Here is a 19,577-nt window from a genome sequence, read left to right on the forward strand (position 1 = left end):
ACTGTTGGTTGTGTGTCACCCCCATTGTGTGACAAGAAAGACTTTTCCCAAGGAGACACGACATACATGTCCACTCACCCCAGGTAAGGAGCCCACAGCAGAACAAAGTACGGACACCACCAAAGTCCCACTTGGTGAGCTGTGAGCTTTACTGGGGTCACTGCCAGGCATATTGGTGAGGGGAGACAGCTGTGTCACCAAGGCCCACCCCAGCACGGGTGACAGCTCACAGAGATGGGAACCTAGAGTGTACTGCACAGCCTGCTGGCCACACAACAGGTTGGAGAGCATTCCTTCCAGGTGCCTCAGCTGGTCTGAAAGCAGCTAAACGACTCTGAAAGCATGTCTCAGCAGTTGTTAGCAATTGTATACATCTGTGGAGTGCCTTAGCTAGGGTCTCTGTTTCCGGGATAAACACCATCTAAAAGCAAGTTGAGGAGGAGAGGGTTCATTTCATCTTATAGCCCATGGTCCGTCATGAGGGAAATCAGGGCAGGAGCTAAAACAGAGGCCATGCAGGGTGCTGCTTATTGGCTCACCCCCCCCCCAATCCGCCGCCGGCTTGCTCAGCCTGCTTTCTTACACCATGCAGGAACACCTGCCCAGGGTGGGGCCACACCCAACTGGCTGGGCCCTCCCACATCAGCCATCAATCTAGGAAGTGCACTTGTCTACTTGGCAATCTGATGGAGGCTTTTTCTCAATCCAGGCTCCTCCCCCAGACATGTCTAGGGTTGTGTCAACTTGACACAAACCAACGGACACGCAGAGGGAGGAGCTGGTGAATCTGATCAGTTTCAGGGACTTCCTGAAGGTTCCGAATTGTTGTGAGCGTTCTTGGCATGGTGGAGTGTTTTGATCTCGGAGGGAACATCTACTCAATGGATATGTACATAAATACACACACTTGCAGGCCCCTCCTCTCCAGCCTGCAGTTCATGTGCATGGCTGTTGCTGATGCTCTGTGGCTCCCTTCTGGCCTTCTCTGATCCTTGGTGCATTGGTTACTTTCAGTGGTGTGATGACACCATGACCAAAGGCAGCTTAAGGAAGAGGCTTTGTCTGGTTTATGGTTTGGAGGACTGAGAGTCCTTGATGGTGGGAGGGATGGCAGCAAGCAGCAGACATGGCAGCAGGAACCAGAAGCTGAAAGCTTGCATCTGGAACCACTGGCAGAAAGCAGACAGCAAAGTAGAGTTAGCATGGGGCTTTTTTAAAAAAAAAGATTTATTTTGTATTATGTATACGGTGATGTATCCCTGCAGGCCAGAAAGGGCACCGGATCTTCTTACAGATGGTTGTGAGCCACCATGTAGTTGCTGGGAACTGAACTCAGAACCTCTGGAAGAGCAGCCATTGCTCCCAAACTCCAAGCCATCTCTCCAGCCCAGCATGGGGCTTTTTAATCCCAAAGCCCTGTGACATGCTTCCTGCAGCAAGGCCACATCTAAACCTCCCCCACACACACACACACACTACAGCCCTAGAAATAGGGACCAAGTATTCAAACATAAGTGCCTATGGGGGCCATTCTCATTCAAACCACCCAAGAAGTCAGGACAGGAACTGACAAAGGGCAGGAGCCTTGGAGGCAGGAGCTGATGCAGAGGTATTGGAGGGTGCTAATCACAGGCTTGCTCCCTATGGCTTTCTCAGCCTGCTTTCTGATAGAACCCAGTGCCACCAGCCCAGGGATGGCATTACTCACAATGGGCTGTGCCCTACCCATCAATGACTAAGAAAATGCTCTATAGCCATGGGAAAACACAGATTCATTACAGTTATGAAGTAGCAAGGAAAATAACTTTTTGTGTCACCACAACATGAGACTCTGTGTTAAAGGGTCGCAGCATTAAGAAGGTTGGGAACCACTGGGAACTCATTGTCTCTAAACCAGATAGTGCACTGATGTCCCATGACCCTGGTGTCTGATAGTCTGTCAGTTTCAGTTTGTTTCTTGGTTTTCCCTTTGGACGCCATGTCTCATTTATCCCAGGCTGGTCTTGAATGCACTATGAAGCTAAGGATGACCTCAAACTGTGTGTGTGTGTGTGTGTGTGTGTGTGTGTGTGTGTGTGTGTGTGTGCCCACATGCATGTGGAGGCCAGCAGGCAATGCTAGGTGTCTTCCTCAGCCACTCTCCTATGTATGCATGTATGTATGTATAGTGGGAAATTACCAATACGGAGTCAGGTAGAAATATAAGGGTATTTAATAGGGAAAAGTCTTACTTACAGAGCGACCTAGCCAGCAGGCGTGGCAGCAGTCTGTACGCAAGCCCAAAAGAGAAACCGAAAGCGAAAACGCAGTCACCCTACATCCCCTGACCACGCCCTCGCAAGCTTGTGAGGGCGTGGTCAGGCACACCTGTAGCCAGCCCCTAAGTAGGCATGGCTACAGCTTCCCCTATAATTCCCCTTTTAGTCTAAAAGAGTATTAAAACTTAACAGTTTAATGTATCCAAAACTAATAATCATAAAGGTAAAATATAAGAAGATAAAACAATCTGTTTATGTCACATCCTAACTATCTATTTTAACTAAACCCTAAAGTCATCTGAAAGAGGTATCTAAGCCTGAACAGTCTGGCTACAGCTTCCCCTACATGTATGTATTTCTGTATGTATGTATGTATCTGTATGCATGTTTGTATGTATCTGTATGTATGTATCTGTATTTGTATGTATGTATCTGTATGCATGTATGTATCTGTATCTGTATGTAAGTATCTGTATGTAAGTATCTGTATCTGTATATATGTATGTATCTGTATCTGTATATATGTATGTATCTGTATATATGTATGTATCTGTATGTATGTATGTATGTATCTGTATGTATGTATGTATGTATGTATCTGTATGTATGTATGTATCTGTATATATGTATGTATCTGTATGTATGTATATATGTATCTGTATGTATGTATCTGTATGTATGTATGTATGTATCTGTATGTATGTATCTGTATATATGTATGTATCTGTATGTATGTATGTATCTATATGTATGTATATGTCTGTCTGTCTGTATGTATGTATGTATGTATCTGTATGTATGTATGTATGTATGTATCTGTATGTATGTATCTGTATGTATGTATCTGTATGTATGTATGTATGTATATATGTATCTGTATCTACCTATCCATCTATCATCAATATCCATCCATCCATCATCTGTCTATATCCATCAACTTATCTGTCTGTAAGTCTACATCTATCTATATCTATTTGTCTGTCGATCTGTCCATCTATTTGAACCAGTGGTTATAGGCCCACCATGCTGCCCCTGAGTTTTTTTGTTTTGTTTTGTTTGTTTGCATGTTTTAACAAGGGCACACAGGACCTGAACTCAAGTCCTCATGTATGCACAGCAAGCCCTCACTGACCGAGCCTGCTCATACCCGCACTGAGCATTGACCTGATAAACAGGAGGCACCATGCCTGGCTCCTTAAAGAAAGAAAGAAAGAAAGAAAGAAAGAAAGAAAGAAAGAAAGAATTACATTTATCTGTGTGTTTTTGAGGGTGGAGCACACCACTGTGTGCATGTGGAGGTCAGAAGGCAACTTGCTTCCCCCCCCCCTCGTGCTTCCAGGGGCCTGGACTCAGGTCAGCTTGGTGGCAGCCCCTCTAGCCATGAAGCCTCCAACATTTGGATGGAAATCCCGATGGGGGCTGGAGATGCTGCTCTGTGGTTAAGAGTGCTTGCTGTGCCCTCTTCTGGCCTTAGTAGGCACTGCAGGTGCACAGTGCACAGCCATAAATTCAGGCGAAACACACACATCAACAAATAAATGTAAAAATGTTCTGAAGGCCGGGCAGTGGTAGCACACACCTATAATCCCAGCACTCAGGAGCCAGAGGCAGGTGGATCTCTGTGAGTTCAAGGCCAGCCTGGTCTACAGAGCAAGTTCCAGGGCAGCCAAGGCTACACAGAGGAATCCTGTCTCAAAATAAAACCAAAACACAAAAAACAAAAACTGTTTAGAAAATGCCCATGAGGGCTGAGGCTGTGGCTCGGCTGTAGAGCACTGGCCCAGTGTAGAAGAGCCCAAAGTTCCACCCAGCACCACCCAAGCCCACCCATGACTCTTACAGCTCCTCTCAAGCTGTGGAGCACTCACTGTGATGAAGAGGTGCTCCTGAGGCTCTCCAGACATGGACCCGGCCACGAGACCCCAATGACCATCCCTGAGCTGTTTCAGGAGTCTGTTGAGCGATTTGGTGCTTACCCAGCCCTGGCATCGAAGAACGACAGAAAGTGGGACACATTGACATTCAGCCAGTATTACGAAGCATGCCGCAAGGCAGCCAAATCTCTCATCAAGGTGAGCAGCTCCCTGCATCAGCCATTCGGAAGCAGTGGTCCATAGAGTGGGGTGGCAGACTCTGGGGTCCTAAATTCTGAGCCAGCCTACGGTACTGAAACCCTGTCTCAGAAAACAAGCAAGAAGTTGGGTGGAGCCTCAGTGACCAGAGTGGTCTCTCAGCATGCACAGAGCCCTGGGCTCCATCCTCAGTGCCACATGAATCAGGCATGGTGGTGCACACCCGCCGCCCTCACTTGGGCAGGAAAGGCAGGAGGGCTGGGAGCTCAAGGTCATCCATGACAACAGAGTGAGCCAGAGTCTAGCCTGGGCTCCATGAGGAGACACCATGACCAAGGCAACTTATAAGAGGAAGCATTCAACTGGGGCTGGCTTACAGTCTCAGAGGGTTAGTCCATGACCCTCACGGTGGGGGCATGAGGAATGCATGGTGCTGGAGCAGTAGGTGACAGCTCACACATTGTGGGCAAGGTGGAGACAGCACAAGGGTTGGCCTGGGGTGGAATTTGGACCCTCCAAGCCCACCCTCAGTGACACACCTCCTCCAACAAAGCCACACCTCCTAATCTTTCCCTAACAGTTCCACCCACTGGGGACCAAGCATTCAAACATATGAGCCTACGAAGGCCATTCTCACTCAAACACCGCATTCCACTCCCTGGCCCCAAAGACATGTGGCCATATCATAATGCAAAAACGCATCCAGTCTAACTTCAGAAGTCCCCGGAGTCTATCACAGTCTAACACTGTTTCAAACCCCGAAGTCTCTTCTAAGACCCCAAAGCAGTCTCTTAACTGTAAAATCAAGACAGGGATTGCATACTTCTAACACGAAATGACTCAGAACATACATCGTCATTCCAAAAGGGCGGGAAGGCGGCACAGTGAGGAAACTCTGCCACAAGAAGGACTGAGATCCAGCAGGGAACGCCATGTCCTGCCACTCTGGTGTCAGAGAGCTTGGATGGCTCTTTGGGTCTCTGTTCTTTCCAGCTTCAATGGCAGGGTGGTTCTAGCATCTCCTTCATCTTGGGTTCTCCAGTGCAACCCAAGCTTCACTTCCACAGCCCCCGGGCAGGGACTCCCCTGCCACATGCCTGGCCTCAGTGCCTCCCTGAACCACAGAGGGAGATTCCACAACCACCCTTCATGACCAGAACCATACGGCTGATGCTGTCAAGCCATGCTGCCGCTCGTGGTGGAGCCTGAACACCCCAGACCTTTGTGTGCACGTGCTTTGACTCATTGCTGCTTTCCTGTTGCATAAGCCTTCCTTTAACTTCTTTCATGGGTTGCAGGATTATCCGGGTGGGGTCTCACCCTGAGGGTACAAATCCTTCATTTTCAGCATCAGGCTTTTCTCTAAGCATCTCATACCCTCGAGCACAGGGCTTGGCCCCAGCATGGCATTTCCTGATGCTGCTCAGGGCACTTTGCTCTCCTCTTTGCCCTGCTCACTCCTTTCCTTGTGGACCTGCTTAGACCACTAACAGTCATAAGACACAGTCAATATTAGGCTTTCTTGAAATCTCATTTTCGGAGCTTAGCCACTGAGCTGGAGCTCAGTGGCTAAGAGACCTGGCTATTCTTCCTTAGAACCCGGGTTCAATTCCCAGCACCCACATGGCAGCTCACACCTGTCTGTAACTCCAAGATCTGACACCCTCACACAGACCTACCTGCAGGCAAAATGCCAATGCAAATGAAATAAAAGTAAAAAGAAAAGAAAAGAAATCTCAACAACTTTGGCTCAAATTTCTTCACATTAGCCACCGGCAGAAAGCAGCCACATTCTTCACTAAAATATTCCTAAGAATAGTCTTTGGCCCTGTTGCTAATACTGTTCTCTTCTGAAACCTCTTGAGTTGGGCCTCCATAGTCTACAGTCTCCCAGCATCACTGTCTTCCAAGATCCTCCTAAGATGGCCCATTAAGGCCCACTTAAAGCATCCAGCTATTGTCCTAATCCAAAATCCCAAAGTCCACAGTCCACCAACAAGCGGCATGGTCTGGTCTGTCCCCCTCCTTTTTTTTTTTTTTTTTGGTTTTTCAAGACAGGGTTTCTCTGTGGCTCTGTGGTCTTGTAGACCAGGCTGGTCTTGAACTCACAGAGATCTGCCTGGCTCTGCCTCCCGAGTGCTGGGATTAAAGGCGTGCGTGACCACCGCCTGGCGGTCTGTCACATTTGTGCCCTGCTCATTGTTACCAACTTCTGTTTTAGGATTCTATTGCTGGGAAGAGATACCATGACCAAGGCAACTCTTACATAAGAAACCATTTCACTGAAGGGCTGGTGTCAGAGGCTTAGTCCACAAGCATGGTAGGGAAGAGACAGGCACGGTCTGGAGCAGTAACCGAGAGCTACATCCTGATCCACAGGCAGAGAGAGGACTGAGACTGGTCCTGCTGTGGGCTTTTGAAACCACCAAGCCAACCCCAGTGACACACCTCCTCCAACAAGGTCACACACCCTGATCCTTCTCAAACAGTTCTACTACCTGGGCCCAAGCATTCAGACATTCGGGCCTCTGGGGACCATTCTCATTCAAACACCACAGTAGATAAATGTAATTTTAAAAAATTCAGGGTGAGAGCAGTTAAGGACTCTTCCTGCTCTTCCAGAGGACATGTTTGATTCTCAGCAGTGGCTCACAGCTGGGAACTCCAGCTTCAGGGGGACACAACACTTCTGGTTTCTGTGGGCAGCTGTATGCAAATGCACACATCTGCATAGACACATGTCCTCATAATTAAGACTTAGAAGGTGAAGAAGGGTGGATTCCGGGTTCCCCCGCCAGCACCCTGGCCTATGATGAGCTCCAGGTAGAAGCACAAGACTGTGTCTGAAAAGACAGGGCTAGGGCCATGCTCCCCAGATGGGCTATGCTCCCTGAATCTTTCCTAGCAAGAACTGAGTTTGAGTCCCCAGAACTGATGTCAAACGCCAGGAGAGGCTGTGTGTTCTTGCATCCCTCTAGCCAGTGGGTAAGCAGAGGCTCATCCCCAAAACTCACTGGCCTGGTCCAGTGGGGGATCTGTCTCAACACAGGGACAGAGGAAAGCATGAGGTCCTGTCAAGCCTTCTATATACCCACACGCCCAGATAGATGGCTTATGAGCAATGACGCCTGAGGATACCCCCTGAGGATACACACATGTATGCACAGGCATGTACACCATTCATACATATTTCCTACAAATAAGACATAGAATTAGCAGACCACCCAGAATGTTCTCTTCTAAGTATGTGCTCAGAGGAATCAAGACCAGGGCCTTAAAGGACATCTGTAGCCACCACAGCACTGTTCACACCAGCCAAGTGCCCAGTGCTGGTGTGTAAGCGAAGTGTGATGTGTTTATACAGTGGGATACTATACAGCCTTAAAAACAGGGAAACCTGACGGGTGGTACTACAAAATGGAGGCTCCCGGGGACAAGATACTCAATGACGTGAATCTTTTTTTTTTTTTTTTTTTTTTTTTTTTTTTTTTTTTTTTTGGTTTTTCTAGACAGGGTTTCTCTGTGTAGCTTTGGAGCTATCCTGGCACTCGCTCTGGAGACCAGGCTGGCCTGGAACTCACAGAGATCCGCCCGCCTCTGCCTCCCAAGTGCTGAGATTAAAAGCGTGCGCCACCAACGCCCAGCTTAATGACATGAATCTTACACAGAGGACACACACTGCAAGATCTTATCCCAAGAGGTTCCTAGAGCCATCAGACCCACAGTGACGGAAAGTGGGACTCGGGTGCCAAGGCCTGGGGGAGGGATGGAGTTAGTGTTGAATGTGGGCAGAGATTCATTTGGGGAAATTGGGAGGTTCTTGAGTCCGGTGGTAGAAATGGCCAAGTGGATGTGCTTTCCAGTCCTGAACCAGAGTGACTTCTGCACCGTGTGGACTTCATCCCACAGATGCCTGGAAGGAAGGAAGCAAGCTCACGGCACTGGAGTGCAGGCTGAACAGCAGCTCCCTGCTCAGTACAGCCGCTTTCCCGTTGCTTTTTTCTCACCCCCTCATGCCCAGGAGCTGATGGCAACTTCCTTCTGGTTTTGTTCCCTCCAGCTGGGCCTGCAGCGCTTCCATGGTGTCGGCATCCTGGGCTCTAACTCCCCTGAGTGGGTCATCGGCGCCATTGGTGCCATCTTGGCCGGGTATGTTCCACCGTTGCAGTCATGCTGATGAACCTGTGTCTCGGGCTGTTCAGTGTTGGGTCTGGGAATTGCACAAATATTGAGGACTAGGCCACCAAAGTTAGATGAGCAGAGGCAACTTTATTCCATCACCATGGGGTACCAGAACTTCCATCTAGTTAGGGCCATGGGCAGGTCGGGTTCTGACACCATGACCGGGAACAGAGTGAGTAACTTCTTTTTAAAGCAAAAGCCACACATAGAGGGTCAGGGGTGATATAAGAATTTTTACAGTTTGAGGTTGTCTTGGGTGTTGGTACGTTCCGGGAATTTACAATTTGTGATAACAAGGTGTTTGTACAAACTTAACGGGTTTGCTTACACAAGTCTGTGGTTATCATAACAGCTCTTGACGTATCTGGGGTCTTATCGTAGTTTTTAACCAATTGCTCTTCTCATCACTGCAGAGTATTTGGGACAAGGGTCATGCAGGAGAAGCTGGGTAGGTAGCCAATGTTTTCAAATTATTGTGGACTCCACACTCAGCACAAACCCGGATTCAGATTTGGAGGTCAAGAGTAACACCACTTCCACCTGTGGCCTTGGTTTCATCTTTCTTTTAAAAATAGTTTCTCAACATTTAAGAGCTGTGCACATGTGCGGGTGTATATTTGTGTGTGTGCAGATGTCCACAGAGGCCAGGAGAGGGGGCAAAGGGGTCAGAACCCCTGCAGCTGGAGTTATAGGCTAATGTGAACTAAGGAGGTGATGGGAACTGAACAGGGTCCCCTGCAGGAGGCGCCTCAGCCTGGGCTGAGTTCTCAGATGGAGACCTCTACAGAAGCCTGGTGGTTTGGGGCTCTGTGGCAAAGTGATCCTTCTAAAAACTCACGGCCCTGGCAGGGGAGTCGGCTGGGTGGCCTAAGGCCTCATGGTGCCAGTGTGAGAGCCTGAGCTCAAGTCTGAGAAGCCACACAAAACACTAGCCCTGGCGGGGGAGATGGTGGCCCAGCGGACAAAAAGCACTTCTCACCAAACCTGTTGACCTCTGTCCCATGCTTTGGATCCACGGGGTGGCAGGAAAGACCCTGCTGGCTCCTTTCGGACCTGCTCACTGTGGGATGAACCACCACACCCACACAAATGCATGTAATTGTAAAGAAGAATAAACTGTGGAAAGAGCACATGCAGAGGACCCAGGTTCAATTCCCAGCACTCACATGGCAGCTCACAGCCATCTGTAACTCCAGGTCCGGGAGATCTGACTCCCACTTCTGGCCACTGTGGACTCTTTACACATATGAGATACATAGACAGACAGACAGACAAAACACCCACATACATTAACAAAATAAAACAAGAAAACCTTTTAAGAAAGAACGAACTCTTTCAAAAGCACCCAGTCCACCCACAATTGAGTTTGTCTTGTGTCCCCAGGGGCCTCTGTGTTGGTATCTATGCCACCAACTCAGCCGAAGCGTGCCAGTATGTCATCGAGCATGCCAGGTTGAACGTCTTGCTGGTGGAGAATGACCAACAGCTGCAGAAAATCCTGTCGGTGAGTGAGACTCGGGTGGGTGCTGGGGTGCACTGTCTGAGGCGTGTCCACAAAGATAGCCAGAAGAAAATGCCTTTGGTGGGAGCAGGGTCAGTGCAGGGAGGTTGATTCCCAAGCCTGACAATTAAATTCACTTCCCAACCACCGACTGGTAAGTGCACGACCAGGAGGCGAGCACGGCGAGGAATTGGGACCCTGGCACTGTTCTTGTGGCATTTATTTTTATCTCCATTTGTAATTTTTATAGATGTTACAGAAACACCTTTCACCCCTCACATGTACACAGATGCCCAGAACTTGCCTGGGTTTGGCAGGATGATCTGGAACCCAGGGACTGGGGAGGTGGCTCAGTGGGGACCTGAGTCTGAATCCCTAGTGCCTATGCCAGGAGTCAGGGCCAGTGGCACAGGTCTGTCATTGCAGTTCGAGGATGGCAGGGACAGGACTCCTGGCCAGTCAGTCAGTGAGAGACTCTGCCTCAAAAGACAAGCAGGGAGTGATGGAGGAAGATGCCCACCATTGTCCGTCCCCTGACGCTGTCCTCTGTCCTCTACACACGAAGACAGACACACACATACGTGCACACACCATGACAGTTGGGTGCATGTTGCCAGTCTTGGGTCAGACATTATCTAGAAGCATGTGGAGCAGGGACGTCATGTCTGTCCACCTGTGGTCTAGGTGTTGGCCATGTGTCGCAGTGAGTTTCTTCTTAGAGCAACTTAAGTCTATGGCCATGTGCAAAGAGAGCAGCCCTCCCTTTGACTCCTGGTTGCCAACACATGTCTGTCAGTTTTCAGCTGGGTCTCATGCAGCCTAGGCTGGCCTCCAACTCACTGTGCAGTTGAAGATAACCTTGAACTCCTGACCCTCCTGCCTCCACCTCCTAAGGGCTGGGGTGACACGTGCCATCACACCTGGTTGCTGTGGCACTGAGAACAGGCCACAGGGCTTTGTGAATGCCCAGTGAGTGTGAGTGTTCTGCCCACGGAGCACAACCCCAGCGTTGGTTTTTAAAAATTACGTTTGTATACGTATTGTGTGAGGCCAGGTGTCCGGGTGCATGCCTGCCACTGTGTGTGGAGGACAGAGGACAGCTCTGTGGGGTTGGCCCTCCTCTCCCACCATGTGCAAGAGCCTTTAGGAGCAGGCCGGTGCAGATCCTGCGTTCCAGTACCCTGAGCCCTCTGGGAACTCTTTCAGATTCCACCGGACAAGAGGGAGTCTGTGAAAACCATCGTGCAATACAAGCTGCCATTGGAGGAAAGCGGCAGGAACCTGTACTCCGTGAGTGCAGACCGGAGGGGCTGAGGGAAGGGGTCTGCCGGAGGGCAGGGGCTTGAGTCTGGCCAAGATAACGGGGAGGGGGCGGGGGGAGGAGGGGAAACAGGGGTAAATGCACAGTGATCAGGCGGGGACTCCCGGAGGAATTGTGCAAGGTGGGACCTGACAGGAGTGGATGGGGACTCTCTAGGGAAGGAAGTGGACAGGCTCACACGAGTGGGTGGGGCCCTGTGAGGAAAGTGGGCGTGGCTACAGGGACAGTGTGATTACTGCAAGTGTTTCCTATTCTTGCTGCCTGCCATCCCTTAGCCCAAAACCAGTAGATAAAGGCAGGACCTCATTATTTTGTGCCTGTCAGAAAAATCAAAGTAGTTGAAAAGGCAGAGGCAGGCGGTTCTCTGTGAGTTCGAGGCCAGCCTGGTCTCCAGAGCGAGTGCCAGGATAGGCTCCAAAGCTACACAGAGAAACCCTGTCTCCAAAAAACCAAATAAATAAATAAATAAATAAATAAACCCTTATTTTCAACTTTCAAGGGGAAAATTTGCATATATGTATTTGCATGCTTTTATCTTTTTGAGACAGGGGCCCATATTCTATATCAAATATCAAACCTATAGCCTAAAATATGCTCTCTCTCTTTTTTTTTTTTAACAAATCTTATTGTATTTATTTGTTATGTCGGGAGGGACATTTGAGAGGTCAAAAAGGTGGCCTCTCTCATTCCATCATACGTGGATCCTGGGATCGAACTCAAGTCGTCAGGCTTGGCTGGGCTGGCTTGTCAGTCCTACAACCTAATGTAACATCTGTGTACATCGTGGAATGATTACATGGAAACAGTTAACACACATGGCTTCCAATATTTATCTTTAAAAAAATGCCCATCACCAGGCATGCCAGCCACACACTCCCAGCACCTGGCAGCCCAGGCAGGAGCATCTCTGTGAGGTCAAGGCCGGCTGACTTGGCATACATACACTGAGAGTTCCAAGACAGGTGATGGCACACGCCTTTAATCCCAGCTCTCAGGAGGCAGAGGCAGGTGGATCTCTGAGTCTGAAGCCAGCCTGGTCTACAGAGTGAGTTCCAGGACAGCCAGAGCTGTTACACAGAGAAATCCTGTCTCGAAAAAAACAATAAAACAAACAAAATGTATGTTTGAAGCAAAGCCGGGGACACAGGCCTGCCACCCTAACAATTAGGAAGGTTCAGATAGGAGGATTGTGAGTTTAAGGCTAGTGGGAGCAACAACTAAGACGCTCTATTAAAATAAAGAGGCCTGGAAACTTGGCTTAGAAGTAGAAAGGCTGCCTAGACTTCCCAGTGAGGGGCTGGGGGCGTGGTCAGGGGTGGAGACCCTGCCTACAATTTCCCAGTGAGGGGCTGGGGGCCTAGCTGTCTGTATTCTTGCCTAGTATGTGATGAGAGATCTTGGATTCAACTTTTAATGATGAGCTTTAAGAGGGAAGAAAAAGCAAAAGTAAGCCTCCTTACCTAGACATGTCCCTGACCACACTCTCCAGGCTTGGCCCTCTTGAACTCGGGGCAGAGCACCCTTGGCAGCGATAGTTCTATCTAGAGCAGTGGGATGCTGAACCTTGCTTCTGGCCTTTGGCCACTAGGTGGCAGCAGCGTTCTCACCATGGGAACAAGTCAGTACTTTATGCCTCGTTCCCTCTGAACAGCAGTGCCCCTCAATGGGACACTTTCAGAATGGTTTTGTTAGGTACCTATCTACTCTGCAGTGAATGAGAGACCCTGTAGGGTTGGAATGGAGATAGATCTGGATATGTAGCCCAGGGTAGTCCTGGATTCATAGCCCAGGGTGGCCTAAAACTTGGCATCCTCCTGCCTCAGCCTCCTGTGTGCTGGAATTTAAAGTCTTGCCACCATGACAGGGGTTTAAGCCTACAGTTTAAGATTCGGTTTAAGACAACATTTTTTTTTAAGGACCAATGCCTCGGTCTGCTTAACTGCCCTGGAAAGACCATCTGAACCTAAAAGATGTCATTGCCTTTAGTCCCAACAGAGGCAGCGGATCTCTGAGTTTGAGGCCAGTCTGGTCTACAGAGCGAGTTCAAGGACAGCCAGGATTACACAGAGAAACCCTGCCTCAAAAAAAAAAAAAAAAAAAAAAAAAAAAAAAAAAAAAAGGCCGGGCATTGGTGGTGCATGCCTCTAATCCCAGCACTCGGGAGGCAGAGGCAGGTGGATTGCTGTGAGTTCGAGGCCAGCCTGGTCTCCAGAGCAAGTGCCAGGATAGGCTCCAAAGATACACAGAGAAACCCTGTCTCGAAAACCAAAAAAAAAAAAAAAAAAAAAAAGCCTATACAAAAAAGGCAAACCCCCCAAATTGGTGTGAGCAAAGAACATTTGTCAGCCCCTTTAACTGCGGTTCAGAAAGGTTTTATGTTGCCAGTCTCCTGGCTCATGGTCACCACCACTGCAGGACCCTGTAGTCCCATCTGTGCGGTCTGCAATTCCTCCTCTTCACAAACTCTGTCTAGTCAGTCCTGGATTGATGAGATACTCTTACTTCATCCAATCAGGGATGACTTCTGGGTGGGGAAACCTTGACAATGTGAGCTCAGGAAAGCCTAGGATGGGAGCTCCCTCCAGGGGGTCACCTGCTCCTGGGGGTAGGGCCATCCAGAGGGCTCAGCAGGTAAAGGGGCTTGATCCTGGGAACTCACATGGTGGAAGGAGGGAACTGACTTCTATAGGTGCACTGTGGCATCTGTTCTCTAGACCTGCACCCCCAAACAAGTAATTAAATGTAACTCTAAAAATCTTTTGTTTAAGCTATTTGAGGGTCAGTCTTTTGTTATTTACAGCCCACACTGTCCTTTGGGACAGCATATACGCCAGAGGGCAGGGTCAGGAGACCAACAGATGCTTGTCCAAGGCCACAGCACAGCCAGTCAAGAGAGCCCAAAGAGAGGGGCTAGCATTCCTGTGCAAAAGAGGCCTGGCTAAGCTGACAGGCCCTAGGGGCATGGCTGGGGTGTGAAAGCCCTGGGAATTTCTGAGAGCTTTACCAGCCCTTGGTCCTTCCTCTGTATCAGCTGGCAACATGTATTGGGGTTAAGTCAGGGCAATGGATTCTGAGCATGAGCCAGCTAGTTCCCCACCTTCCTGTCCACAGTGGCATGACTTCATGGAGCTGGGTAATGCCATCACCAACATGCAGCTGGATCGTATCATCTTGAGCCAGAACCCCAACCAGTGCGCAGTCCTCATCTACACCTCGGGCACCACAGGGGAACCCAAAGGGGTGATGCTGAGCCATGACAACGTAAGCCACCACCCCCTGCCCAGCCAGCATGCTCGTCCCTGGGCAAAACAGAGCAACATGGAGGGGTGGGTGAGGTCTGTATGGGTCTTCTCTCATGGGGAACTGGGCAGCTGGTAGAACTGGAGGCTTGGAAGTAGACCTGGGTCCAAAGCCAGGCTGGGTGTTCTTGGGCAAGAAAACTGATGGTGCCATGCCTCAGTTTCCTTGTCTGTGAAATGGGAGTTGGTGTTACAGTTTCTATCTGGTGGGTGGTTTTTAAAAAATTCAAGTGTGTGTCTCTGGGAGTGTGTCTCTGTTTCTGTGTGAGTGTGTGTCTGAGTATGAGACTCTGTATGTTGTGGGGGAAGAACCTGACCTCAGCTGTGGTCCCTCAGGTTCATCTATCTTGGATTTTTTGAGACAGGGTCTCTCAGTGATCAGGCCAGGCCGGATGGCCATGGCCCCTCCTGCCCTACCTCTCTGGGGCTGGGATTATTGGTGAGCACCACCACATTGCTTCTGGGTCCTCATGCAGGCAGGACAGACACTTTACCCACCAAGACATTTCACTGGCCTGATGGGTTTGTTTTATTTTGTTTTTATTTTGGGGGACAGTGTCATGTAGCCCAAGCTGACCTCAAACTTGCCGGGTAGCTGAGGATGCCCCTGAACTCCTGATCCTTCTGCCTCTGCCTCCTGAGTGTGGGGATGATGACATGCTTGCGAGAATGCTTGTGTGTGAGCATCTGTGGAAGCCAACGCTTGTCACTGTGTCTTCCTCAATCGCTCTCTGTCCCACACATTGAGTCAGGCCTCCCATCGGGATCCAGGATCATAGGTTCAGCTCGTTCCGGGTCCCTTTGTCTCCACTTTTCACGTGGCAGAGATCACAGGTGACATTTGTGCTGGCCAATTTGATGTTAACCTGACAGAGCCAGAGTATCTGAGAGGAGGGAGCCTCCATTCAGAAAAATGCCTCCCTAAGCCTGTGGGGCATTTTCTTAATTAGTGATCTGTATCAGACTTTCCCTTTGGGGCCACCAACCAGCTCCCAAATCACAGCACAGAGACTTAATATTAGTTATGAATGCTGGGCCTTTTCTGGCTAGCTCTTTTAACTTAAATTAACCTGTTTCTCCTTATCAACCTTTGTCTCAGTGCTCCTTACCTTCTTTCTGTCTTACTCTGTGTCTGCTGGCTGGGGGCTCCCTCACTCTCTCATGATCCTCCTTCTTTTTGTTTGTCCTTTTTCTCCAGCCTAGATCTCTCCTCCTATTTATTCTCTCTGCTTGACAGCCCCACCTATCCTTTCTCTGACCAGCCGTTGGCCGTTCAGCTCTTTATTAGACCAATCGGGTGCCTTAGGCTGGCAAGGTGAAACATGCAACATATCTTTACACAATTAAACACACATCCTTACATTGTTAAATAAATGCAGTTTAAACAAATGTAGCACACCTTTACACAGTTAAAGTAATAATTTGTAGCATAAACAGCTATAACACATCCTTGCCCAGTTAAAATAATATTCCAAAACAGTGATCAACGAGGAGGGCCCACCATTGTGAGCAGTGCCATCCCTGGGCTGGTGGTCCTGGGATGAGCTGGCTGAGCAAACCATGGGAGCAAGCCGGTAAGCACTCTCCATGGCCTCTGTATCAGCTCCTGCCTCCAGGTTCCTGCCCTGTGTGAGTTCCTGTCTCAACTTCCTTCAGTGATGGACTATTACCTGCAAGTGTAAGCTAAAGGAACCCTTTCCTCTCCACATTGCTTTGGTCATGGGGCCTCATCACAGCACTGGTGACCCTAACTAGGGCACCACTCATGTGATGTCTGGGTTCTGCAGATCTGAACCCCAATCTCCACTCTTGTGTGAAAAGAGCTTAGCAGAGCCATTCCCAGCCTCTACAGGTCCATATTCTAGATGAACCATCACAAAGCAGTATCCCCAGCCTCATTCCTCCTGCTTGCTGCGGTGGTTCTACACACTTGGGATTCTGTTTGTATGCATTGGAGCATGTCTTCCCAAGTAACTCCCCACCTTCTTTTGGGGACAGGGCCTCTCACTGAACCTGCTGCTCACCTGTAGCTAGGCTGGCCAGCCACCAAGTCCCAGGGATCCTTCTGTATCCACTAGCATGATGATAGTAGTGTGTCACAAATGGGAAAGGTTTGGGCAGTAGTCTGGGAGTGGCTTTACTTCAGCACTCTCCATACGAGCATGGGATCCCGAGTTCACTTAAAAATCTGGGCCACGTAGGAATCCTTTGGAATCCCAGTGAGGTGGGGGGGAAGACAGGAAGACCCTGGGGGCTCACTGTCCAGGCAGGCTACTCAAACTGTTGAGCTGGAATCCGGCAAGAGACCTGTATCAAAAAAAAAAAAAAAGACAAGAGGGGGCTGGAAAGATGGTGCAGTGGTTAGGGGTGGAGTTTGGAGCCCAGTACTCACATAGCCATCTGGGTGCCACATGACCCTGGCACTCCAGCTGTGAGTGGGGCAGAGGTACGAGGGTTTCCAGGCTTGCTGCTGCTTTTCTAGCCTGGCTGCAAAGCACCAGCACCTGGTTCAAGAGGAGAGCCTGCCCCAAAGGGCGTGCACACTCAGAGATCTGCCTGCATCTGCCTCCCAAGTGCTGGGATGAAAGGCATGTGCCACCAACGCCTGGCTGGGAAGTACATATCTTAAGAAAATGTGTGTGTGTGGACTGGAGAGATGGCTCAGAGGTTAAGAGCACTGTCTGTTCTTCCAGAGGTCCTGGGTTCAATTCCCACCAACCACATGGTGGCTCACAACCATGTGTAATGAGATCTGGTGCCCTCTTCTGGGAGAATGCTGTACACATAATAAATAAATCTTTAAGAAGAAAGAAAGAAAGAAAGAAAGAAAGAAAGAAAGAAAGAAAGAAAGATGTGTGTGAGAGAGACAGACAAACAGACAGCAGGTGTCTGTGGGTACCCTCAGAGGCCAGAAGAGGTGATCCCCTGGAGCTGGCTGTGGAGAGCTGAAAGGGCCCTCCCTCTGCAGGAGCAGCAAGCCACTGAGCTGCCTCTCCAGCCCCAGTAGATAAAATTTCAAAACAGTGAGGTGGGGAGCAGGTGAGGAAGAAAACTGACCTCTATCTCAGGCCCTCACATAGGCCACATGCTCACGTGGGCACAGCGGTACTCTGGATTAACCTTGTTTTCTAGATCACCTGGACCTCAGGGGCCATGGCCCGGGAGCTGGAACTGAGCCACCACACCTCAGGGCACCAGAACTCAATAGTCAGCTACCTGCCCCTCAGCCACATTTCGGCCCAGATGATGGACATCTGGATCCCCATCAAGGTCGGGGGGATCACTTTCTTCGCTCAACCAGATGCACTCAGGGTAAGGCTGGGCCCCACCAAGTATCTCGTGGCCTTCAGGGGTGCTCACATCATCTGTCCACTGGACCAGCCAGAAGTCTAAGTTTTTTTTTTCCCCTCCTGTCTTCATTTTCTGTTCCATCCACCGCATTGAAAACAGCTGAGTAAATTCTCTTAGTTTTATCTTGATGTGCGGTGCGATTGTATAGACTGTGTCCTAAACAAGTTCAGTAGAGACCTGAGTGGCATTGAAAGTCTGTATTGTCTTCAGTATTTCTTGCATTATTGATTTATTAGGGGTATGCACCGTGCTTGGCACATGCTGGTCAGAGGACAATTTAGGGTCCATGGTTCGTTCTTGTTTCTACCCTGTGATTCTGGGGACAAACTCAGGTCATCAGGCTTGGTGGCTAGTGCCTTTACCCACTGAGCCATCTTGTTAATTTCCCACCTTAAAAAAAAAAAATGTGTGCTCAGCTGGTTGTTGGTGGCGCACACCTTTAATCCCAGCACTCAGGAGGCAGAGGCAAGTGAGTTCTGTGAGTTCCAGGCCAGCATGGTCTATAGAGCAAGTACCAGGATAGGCTCCAAAGCTACACAGAGAAACCCTGTCTGGAAAAACAAAACAATCCAAAGCTAGACAGAGAAACCCTGTCTCGAAAAACCAAAAAAAAAAAAGAATAGGAAAGAAAAGAAAAACAAAACAAAATGTGTGCTCACACGTGTGTGTACGTGCACATACGGGCTCATGTGAATCCCCAACCCCTAGGCTCAAGTCTGGGCAGAAGATTCTGGCCTAAGACACACCAGCTGCTCCTGCAGAGGACCAGGGTTCAATTCCCAGCACCCAATGGCAGCTCACACCATCTGTAACTCCAATTCCAGGGGATCCAATGCCTTCCATGGGGCCAGGCATGTATGTGGAGCACATACACACATACAGGCAAAACCACTCACACATATAAAATAAAATAAACCTAAAAGTTAAAAGCCTCACCTGCGTTGCACCTTACCCCTTAAATGAGACTTAGTTGAGATATTGAGTTGATTTCTTTTGTATTCAATTCTAGTGTTTTGGAGTATACAATGTTACTGTTTCTTGATTCACAAGCTATTGTTTTCCGGTGTGTTAGAGGAGGATTCGACTTGTCCCTTGTCTCCACGCTCTTCCCCTTCTGCATCTTGGGCTCTTGTTACTGCACCAAAAGACTGACTACAAGGACCCAGCCCTGTCTGCAGTGACTTTGATTTTCTATAGTTATCAGTAGCCTGTTTTCCAGTCAGGTGACCTTTTTGCCTGTCAATTTTTCTTCCTGTCACGTTCCACCCTATACGGGGCTGCTTATCATTTTGTTTGTCCTAGGGTGGGATAACTGGAAGCAAAACCTGAGATGGGTTTGTAACTTACTGCAGTCAGGTAAAAATTGCATGGAAGTGAGACACTCAAGGGACAGCAGAGAGGACTGAGCTAAGAAAAGAAGGTTGAGCGGTTCAGACCAGCCCCTGCGGAGCTCTGAGCACGTGTAGGGCCCCAGGTGCTGCACATGACTACAAGGGCATGGGACCTTTGTGTCTACATGCAAGGTGGACACTGGTCACAAGCTCAGCACATTTGTGTGCTTGTGGGCAAGCCCAGATGCCCAGTATTGCCCTT

At 49.3% G+C, this 19,577-nt stretch overlaps 1 protein-coding gene across 1 annotated transcript in view; it reads left to right on the forward strand.

Moving 5' to 3' along the window:
• The window catches only part of Acsbg2 (acyl-CoA synthetase bubblegum family member 2), a 30,511-nt gene that overhangs the window by 1,548 nt on the left and 9,386 nt on the right, over positions 1–19,577 (forward strand). Inside the window, exons 2-7 of the mRNA XM_027416969.2 lie at positions 4,101–4,330; positions 8,391–8,479; positions 9,896–10,016; positions 11,220–11,303; positions 14,446–14,595; positions 17,766–17,945. Coding sequence (XP_027272770.2) covers positions 4,101–4,330; positions 8,391–8,479; positions 9,896–10,016; positions 11,220–11,303; positions 14,446–14,595; positions 17,766–17,945 — 854 coding nt within the window. The remainder of the gene's footprint in view (positions 1–4,100; positions 4,331–8,390; positions 8,480–9,895; positions 10,017–11,219; positions 11,304–14,445; positions 14,596–17,765; positions 17,946–19,577) is intronic.

Source organism: Cricetulus griseus, chromosome 5 (assembly GCF_003668045.3).
Source record: "Cricetulus griseus strain 17A/GY chromosome 5, alternate assembly CriGri-PICRH-1.0, whole genome shotgun sequence".
NCBI lineage: Eukaryota > Metazoa > Chordata > Mammalia > Rodentia > Cricetidae > Cricetulus > Cricetulus griseus.